Source organism: Micromys minutus (assembly GCF_963924665.1).
Source record: "Micromys minutus genome assembly, chromosome: 4".
In the NCBI taxonomy this organism is placed as follows: domain Eukaryota; kingdom Metazoa; phylum Chordata; class Mammalia; order Rodentia; family Muridae; genus Micromys; species Micromys minutus.
Window position 1 is genome coordinate 63,193,284 of NC_137973.1, and position 8,951 is coordinate 63,202,234.

The following is an 8,951-nucleotide window of genomic DNA, read 5'->3' on the forward strand; positions in this document are numbered from 1 at the left end:
ATACAGAAGCAGGAGGAGTGTCAGGGGATTTCAGTCGATACATTTGATCCTTTCCCTCCTTAATAGCATAGACCACTGTGCAAACCACCCAGGGCTCTTTGTAATTTATTCCATGATGCACAGGGAGTTTTGACCTTGCTGAAATGAGCAGTATAGAAAGCCTTCCTTTCACTGACCTCCTGCAGGATGGAAAAAGGCATTACAGATGTGGCCCTTTTATTAAATTCTGTTTGGTGACAGGGATGTTCCTTAGTGACTGGCAACGTTCACATGTTGCAGGCTCGGAGGCCGTAAACACTGAGAACGGCACTGAATTAACTGTGTCTTTATGCGAGCTGCTTCTCGACTCCTGGTACTCACCTAGGTCAGTTCCTTTGTCTGGAACGGACTGTCCTAGCGAGCGGCTCAGCGTTCATCCTTACCTTGAACCTACATATCATTCCCTGAGAAAGCCTGGTTTCCATTAGACTCCTTCCTGGGCTTTCCTTCCCTTTGTGTGTGTGTGTTTAAACCTGTCTTCTGTAAGGAAGCCATGAGGCAGGGCAAAGTTCTGTCGCTTTGGTAGCTACCAGTATTTACCCTCAGCACTTCTGGACACGGTTTTTAAATGTCAGCTGAATGAGAGCACCAAGGCCTGTTACAAAAAGATTATCAATGAATTTGTACAATCCTGTATATTCACCACACTAACGCAAGAAAGCCTGCTAATGATGGGCAGCAGGGACCTGGGAATACAAAAGCAGTTTTTGATTCAGTATTGTAAATATTAATTCAGGAAGCATCATAGAATAAAATATCTATGTCCTCAGTATGTGTATGTTTAAAGGACTTCCAAGAGATGGCCGTAGGATCTGGGCTTTGGGGGAGAAATTAGGTCATAAAGTTTGAGTCTTCCTTTCATAAGGCAAAACAATTAACAAGCCAGGAAGCAAGCTAGATGCTGAATCAGCTGCCACCTTGACCTCAGCCTCAACCCTGAAAAGCAATGTTGTTTAAGCTGCTGGATATATAGTACAGCAGCACAAACCAAGAAAGAAAGCTCTGAGACAAAATGAACTTTTCTATCGCTGACTTTCAACAAAAGACTCACCACCAAACTCAATTTCCTTTCTTTCTTTTTTTAAAAAGGACATATATTCATATGTGAGTACACACACACACACACACACACATATGAGTACACTGTAGCTATCAGAAGAGGGCCTCAGATTGCATTACAGATGGTTGTGAGCCACCATGTGGCTGCTGGGAATTGAACTCAAGGCCTCTAGAGGAAGAGCAGTCAGTGCTCTTAACCACTGAGTCATCTCTCCAGCCCTATCAATTTTTATTATTTAAAGAGAATTATAAGACTTTTTACTAACTCCTGTATCTACACACAGAGAAGTGAATTCAACAAATGGTTTATTTGGGATTTTTCAAAATTAGCCAGGTACATGCCTTTAATTCCAACACTTGGTTGGGAGGGGAGGGCAGAAGCCAGAGAACTTTTGAGACCAACCTGGTATACATAGTAAGTTCCAGGCCAGCCAGGGATACAAACAAAGCAAAACATCTTCCTGCCCCAAAGCAACAGAGAACCCAAAATTAAGCCTAGAGACTTACAGAATCAAGTTATTAGTAAGTATTTACAAAATTTTAAGCGCACATCTTTATCAAGTAAGTACTAAATAGAGCTCCTGAAACCAGTCGAATCCTGGGTAATCAGTGGTAACAGACCAGGTGATAGCCAGGTGGGCCAGTGCTCACCACCCAGCTCCAGGGAACAGGGCTCTCTCTCTAGCATGCCATTCTCCGTGTCTAAATACACTGCAGTTTGGTGTTGCAGAGACGCACACAACTGCTTTCACAAGCCAAGATGAGTTAGCAATGATGTCAATGATTATCAAATAATGATCACGAGCACTAAGTAATGTACCCTAGAGAAAAACCAACATTCAGAACTAAGTGTATCATCACCTAAAGATTGACTTCCGCTGGAAAATGCATAGTTATGCCTAGAGGTGACCATTTTCAGGCTAATCATTAGACCAAAAACGGTATGCCATTAATACTCAGCTGCTGAAACTTGATTTGCTTAAACATATGGAGATTTTTCTGCTTTGGGTAAAAGAGCCACTTCAACCTTCTGATGGAATTTATAAGCAATTCAATGGCAGGAGAAATACTAGACTTTAAAAAGAAAACCACTGAGTACATTCACATGGCCTTTTAGGGACCTGTCAAGACTACTTTGTCACAGACAGAACTGGATTCAATAAAAACTTGATTTCCCACCCCCACCCCTGCCAAATTGAAACAGCAGCTACAGAATCCACTTGGAGGACTTGGGATATAGAGTTGGTACTATGCTCACACCACAATATCGTAAGCACGGTACTTTAAGTGGGAAAACCAAACACATGCAAATATTCACAGGTTTTAGAGAGAAAGCTGGTACTAGCTTGAATTTCCAAAAGAAGATATTAAGATTATAGTCATATCAAGATTTTTACATACATTTCAAAAAAGGGGTTCTATGAGGGAAGAAAGAAAAATTACAAATATACTATGCTTTCAATTTTGTCATCATCTTTTTGCCTTACAAACAAAATGGAAGGGGAAATATCTGTTACTAATATTCTACGTAGTGAAATAAGATGTTTTTCCATACTTTCCAAATTGTCTACAAAGACATTTTGAAGAGAAATACCTTTAACTCACAACAGGTTAAATGAGTTGCTTGTAAAGTGTATCATGTTAATACAGTAGCTTTCTTAAAGCTCAGCTAACCCATTGGGGGGGCTGAAATTTGACAGGATCTAAGAGATTGAGTGTTAGACCCTAGTTTGATATCTAGTACACAACTCTGCTTCTAGCCTGAGGGTACCTAAAATACTACCAACATATTAAAAATAAAATACATTAGAAAAGAGAAAAGATGAGTTGGAGAGATGGCTCACTCAGTGGTTAAGAACACTGACTGCTCTTCCAGAGGCCCCAAGTTCAATTCCCAGCAACCACATGGTGGCTCACAACCATCCGTAATGGGATCCGACGCTCTCTTCTGGTCTTCAGACCAGAAGACAACAGTGTACTCACATACATGAAAAAAAATCTTAAACAAAAAGAAAAAAGGCTGAGTCTAGTCAAGTTGCTCAACTTAACATTAATAGTAGGGCCTGGACTCATTGACAGCTGGCAAAGTGAGGCTTTCCCTTCCAGTTGTAAACCTTGGGTTTCAAGGTTTTAAAAAGCTAGCCTGTCAGGCTGGAGAGATGGCTCAGTGATTAAGGGCACTATACTTTCATAGGTCCTGAGTTCAACTCCCCCCAACCACATGGTAGCTCACAACATCTGTAATGAGATCAGATGCCCTCTTCTGCTGTGTCTGAAGACAGCTACAGTGTATTTATAATAAATAGCTGAAAAAAAAAAACCTAGCCTGTAGACCAACTAACAATATTTTCTTATTGGACATTTTCCTTACTTCCATTTCAAGTGTTATAAACCTAAGTTTAAAACATTGTTGGAACACACTACAGTACATCTCACTAACATGTCATGGGAAGAAGTTATCTGAAGAGCCCATGGCTATTTCCATTTAAGTTTTCTTGTGTGAACTCTTTCAGGCCACAGATCAATACCGTATTGTCCTGTTCTCCAGGCATAGGAGACGGTCCGTTAACAAATGTGGCTGACCAGCAGGACTGCCCCAACTCGTCATACACACCCTTCCAATCCACTGTAACTGGGACTAGGGACGCCATCTTGCCAGGTTTTTACATGTGCTGAAGATTTGAACTCAGGGCATGCTTGCAGTCTTATTTTCTGAGCCACCTTTCAAATTATGAAAATGTTCTGATGTGACAAGAGAGCCACTGTCCTGCTTTACTCATTAGTGGTTACTGGGGCAGCTGACAGATGTTATCTAGATAACGTTGCAATACACCTGTTATCAAGACACCCAGATGCAGCCAGCCCCCTTTGAACTAGGTCTTGCTATGTGACTCAGGCTGTCAAGACTGCTGGGACAAAGAATGTATGACCATGCCAATCAAATCCTAAGACACCACCTGCCAACACCCAGCAACTGTGTTTGTTCATGAAGTGAGAATAGACTCCAGGACAAACAGTGTTCTGTTTAAACTCTTAATAGCTCAAACCACCAGCTTATCCATTTTCTGGGATTCCTTTAACCTTTCTACAAACTATTTACTTAGCCAAACACAGGGCCACACACCTAGAGTATCAGTACCGAGGTCATAAAGGGGCTCAAGTTTAAGTAGGAGCCCCAAGTTCAAGCTGAGCCATAGTTAGAACGTGTCTCAAAAACAAAACTCAGAACCATGGTTCACTTTCTAAAGATTTTTGTGTTTGCCTCCAAGTATGTGGTATTTCTGCCTCTTACCCTGTTACTATGAAAATGGCTCAATGTGGAACAGCAGGAACACATTAGGAAATAGGTCTCGCATGGCTTCTGGACCAGTGTTCGTTTTCTCAACATTACAAAGCTTCAGAAAGCTTGTTCAATGAGCATTAAAACCACTAAAATAAAACCTGTATTTTAATATCCTAGCCTGGACTAAAATGCAATGAAAACCACAACCTGAGAATCATTTGGGGTTGTTGGTGGTGCTCAAAGTCCCTGTATCAGCAAATCCTTTAAAAAAAAAAAAGATTTACTTATTACATAAGTACACTGTAACTGTCTTCGGACACACCAGAAGAGGGCATCAGATCTCATTACAACAGGTGGTTGTGAGCCACAATGTGGTTGCTAGGATTTGAACTCAGGAGCGATGGAAGAACACTCAGAATTCTTAACCTCTGGATCATCTCTAAAGCCCCCCCCCCCCCCCCCCAGTAAATCATTCAAAACAGTGTGAGGCAGGTTTCTGATTTGGTAGTTATAAAGGAGATACTACATAACGATCTAAGTGTCACCCAGGGTTGAATAGAGCCATTCCTAATTAGAGGAAGATCCAAAGATCCTAGGATCCAGTGACTTCCAGCCAGTTTTCCTTAAGAGAAAGCAACCAATTATAGTGAAACAAATCAGACGATGGAATCGTAGATCAACTCTTGATTTTTATTACTTAAAAAAGCTGCATATTTATTTTGCTTTCTGACTCTGTGCTTGTGCCTTCAACACTTTCACAACGATTTTCTGCTCCTCAATAAGGAAAGCCCGCTTGATCCTAAAGGAAAAACAAACCAGTTATTACTTAACACAGGGAAGTTACCATGTAAGACAGCAAAGCAATCAGGAACCTAGACAAATGTACCAAAAATCCACAAAGCTTGTGAAGTAACATGAGCATTTACGGAGGACTATTCTCCAATTCCAAGTAGCCTTGACTGCTTCACGATCAACTATAAAATAAATGGGCAGTGCCAGCAAGTTTCATGTCAACTAGACAGACACAAGCTAGAGTCACACGGGAAGAAGGAACATCAATCAAGAAAATCAAGCAGCAAGCAGTACTCCTCCATAGCCTCTGCTTCAGTTCCTGCCTTGACTTCCCTCAGTGATGGGACTGCTACCCGTAAGTGCAAAATGAAGCATCACCTACCCAAGTTGTCTCTGGTCATGGATATCACAGCAATAGAAACCTGACAATATACTAGACAAGACCATCACTTACTATAGCTTCTGGATAATACTATTTCTTTTATCAGGGTCTAGCACATATTATCAAAATACCAAAGAATGTCTAAATCACTCTATGGCTTTCCATAAAGCCTAGCTACCAGCTGGGAACTAGAACTGGGGGATGGGGATAAAGAAAGAAGCCAGTCTTGTTAGATAGGCCCAAATCTAGATTCTCTAGGCGATGAACCAACTACCCAAACACATTCCTATAGCTCAAAATTCACCTTACCCAGACCTTTCATCTCCCATCTTTCCTGTCAGGTCAAACACCAGAATTTGGAAATCCCTTCTGTTTGTACCATTCAGGCTTGGCCTAACATGCCATCCCAGTCTCTACAACTGCATGAAATTTCTCTTCTAAACTTGATGAAGTTCAGATTGCCTGCATTACCAAACATCTGCCCTGTGTTTGTATTAATGTATGAGGCCTTCCTCCTCTTAATGAACAACTTCAACAAATAGGCCAGGCAGATTGTTGTCAAGAAACAACAATCTCGGTCAGAGAAACAAACTCGGTCAGAGAATTCCATAAAACTACCAAACAAACCAGAGTCCAGCTTCACCTGACTTCTTACCAATCCTTTCATTCTTTCCTTAGACACTTTGAACAAGCACAGTATTAACTATGAGTATAAACAAGATGTGCTGGTTTCTCTCCCCAAACAAACCCATTCAGAAAGTCCATCCAGATGCACTGCAATGTTACCTTACAACTCTTTCCAGTATCCAAAAGATATAACCCCTCGCCACAAAACCCTCCCTGGGCCACCATCAGGTAGTAAGGCAAGGGCAATTCCCTCCTACTGCAAAAAAAAAAAAAAAAAGCTCTGCACACCCCAAACCTTCACCTTGTTAAGCTAGTAACTCAGCTTTTGCTCGAGACTTACCGTTCCCACATTCTAAGACTAAAGCTTTCTCAGCCCTTCCCAATCTTTCCCAGCTTTGTTGTCTGTCCCCCAGCCACCCAAATCAACACCCATTCTCACACCTCCGAGACCTCACTCCTGTCAGTTCTCTATAAACCAATGTTATTTTCAAGATGCCCCCAAATCCTGACACAGAAGGAGCACCACTGTTTTATATGGTACCTTATCTCCTAGCAAGTGCCAGGGAAGATTCACACTGGCTGGCCCTGGACACCTTACTCACCTGTCACGGACACACTTGGCACACATGGAACCACCATAGGCTCTGCTGACGTGCTTCTTTGTCTTAGACAATCTCATAAGGACTTTGGGTCTCACGGCACGAACCTGCACAACAAACACTGCAATCACCCTAAGATGCCCACGTAGAAAGGTTGCAGTGGTAAAGTATTGCATTACCCGGAAGCCATTCTGGGCATTTCTTACAGTGGTTATTTTGGACTCCAGATATTTAATATCCCAAGCATCTTAGTAACAAGTCCACCCTCACTCATTCCCCTACCGAAGAACTAAGACTCTCAGAAGGGCACTCACCCCTCGCAGTCTGCCCGGGCACACGCCACATGCGGATTTAGGTGCTTTCCCAACCTTCTTGGTGTAAAGGTAAACAATCCTGTTGCCAGGGGTTCGAGACCTAGGAGGGGAGATTGTAAGCAGCTCAGTATATTATAGAGAAAGCAACAGTAATTATTTTAAACCTGCAAATACTTACAGCCTTGTTTTGTTAGAGGCTGTATTGTAGGAAAGCCTACGACGGTATGTCAGACGCTGGACCATCTTGAGTGCCTAAAATTTAGAAATAAAACCTTTCATTGCAAAAGTAAATAAGAGGTCAAAGCACCACATGATGTATCTTACATTTATACACTTATTCACACCGTGTTTTTTTTTTTAAAAAAAGCCCCCCCTTTCTAGAGAATTCCACATTTAAATTAGAGTTGACTAACAAGACTTTCCTACTGTCAGGTAAGGATGGAACTTGGTCAAAATCCTGATCATGGGCTCATACCTCAAGAAGTCTGCTTCCTTTGGGAGCACTAATTAAAGGATGACAAGGGGGGCCCTTAGGTGAATCCACAGCAGTGCTATTAGCTGGCAGTGCAGAGCCAGCTCCAGGGGTCTAAGACAGTAGTTTCCCCAAATGTATACACTAATGTATATCACTAAGATTAAGACACAGAACTATCCTACCATAAAACATCCCCAGAGGATAATCTGTTTACTAATGAAACCCGAATTTTGTGTTTAAAAACCTAACTACGTTCCTTAGCAGTTATTAAACGACCTTTAAACCCGCAGCAGTGATGCATTTGGAATCCAGATCTTCAACTAGCTGGACAAGATGAGCTTTACACACACAGCCAATGCAACTTCGTTTTAAAGAGGGCCTGTTAAGTCCCAAACCCTGGGAATGGCGTAAGTGTCTAACTAGCACCACCCCAAATAACAGTAGCCCAAGCCAGGTTCAGAAAGCTGACCTGTCTTACACACCTTCCAAACACCCACTTTTACTTAAAGGGAGCCCGACTGCCATGCACCTAAAGCGACACAGACCAGTGTTGAAGGCCCTAAGCCGCCACCATCTGACTTGTATCTTTATAACCAAGGCAGACTCCGCCACCGCGCCTGCTATCGCGTCTCGCTCGCTTACTAGCCACCATGGCAGACAGCCTAAGGGGAGCAGCCGGAGGCCGCGGTCCCCACGTTCCGGTCGCTAAGCGCTTCACAGCCACGACCTAAGCCTCTCGCTTTCCGTACCCGGCGGCCGAGGCGCGCGGAGCTCCGGCTACTCAGTGCTTCGGAAGCGCTGGTTCGATCGAGAGTTTTCCGAAACTACGAGCCGAGGACCCGCCCGGTACCCACGTCTCCTTGTCCCCCACTATTAACCCCAGCTACAGCACCGTCCCCGAGGGCGCCCGGCTGGCCTAACTCCTCGGATGGCTACGGATCGTAAAGAGAGAAAACACAGAACAGAAGGAGACAACCATACCTCTAAGCACCGTCCCCGGAAGAGGAAAAGGAAGAGGCGGGCGGGTTCAAAGGGCAAATGTGACTGCGCCGGACAGGAAGTACGTCAGAAAAAAAGCGGCGTGTCAAACTGCGCGCCGCCATGTTGTACGGAGCGGACGCGGAGACCTGTATAGGTGGAACCGCGTTGAGTTTAGGCTTTGTAGTGCGGCTTCCGTAGGCGGGCGTGTTCTCTAGCCACGTATAGGAACGTCAGGTGAAAATTTTGGTGTAAGATCACTGAGGGAGCGAAAGCAAATGACAGAGGAGGCTTCCTCACCTCCTTAAGAGAAAACAAGGGCGCCACAACGCATTTTAGCCGAGGGTAATTAGACCTGGTTTTAAATCTCTAAGACATCCCATAAGGTAACCTGGGCCCTTCT

At 43.3% G+C, this 8,951-nt stretch overlaps 1 protein-coding gene across 1 annotated transcript; it reads right to left on the reverse strand.

Annotated features, from left to right (window-relative positions):
• Positions 1 to 5,050: 5,050 nt before the first annotated feature.
• Positions 5,051 to 8,534, reverse strand: RPL34 (ribosomal protein L34). Its single transcript, XM_080915401.1, has 5 exons — positions 8,320 to 8,534; positions 7,274 to 7,347; positions 7,096 to 7,195; positions 6,785 to 6,888; positions 5,051 to 5,180 (listed from the first exon to the last, which is right to left on the reverse strand). The coding sequence occupies exons 2-5, from the start codon at positions 7,336 to 7,338 to the stop codon at positions 5,096 to 5,098; spliced, it is 354 nt and encodes a 117-aa protein (XP_080771527.1). The 5' UTR covers positions 7,339 to 7,347; positions 8,320 to 8,534; the 3' UTR covers positions 5,051 to 5,095.
• Between the last annotated feature and the right edge of the window lie 417 nt (positions 8,535 to 8,951).

Coding starts and splice junctions, on each gene's coding strand:
- RPL34 (XM_080915401.1), bottom strand. CDS start 7,338: ATGGTCCAGCGTCTGACATACCGTCGTAGGCTTTCCTACAATACAGCC. Junction 6,889..7,095: donor GCCCGGGCAGACTGCGAGGG/GTGAGTGCCCTT, acceptor TTTGTTGTGCAG/GTTCGTGCCGTGAGACCCAA. Junction 5,181..6,784: donor GCCAAGTGTGTCCGTGACAG/GTGAGTAAGGTG, acceptor TTTTTCCTTTAG/GATCAAGCGGGCTTTCCTTA.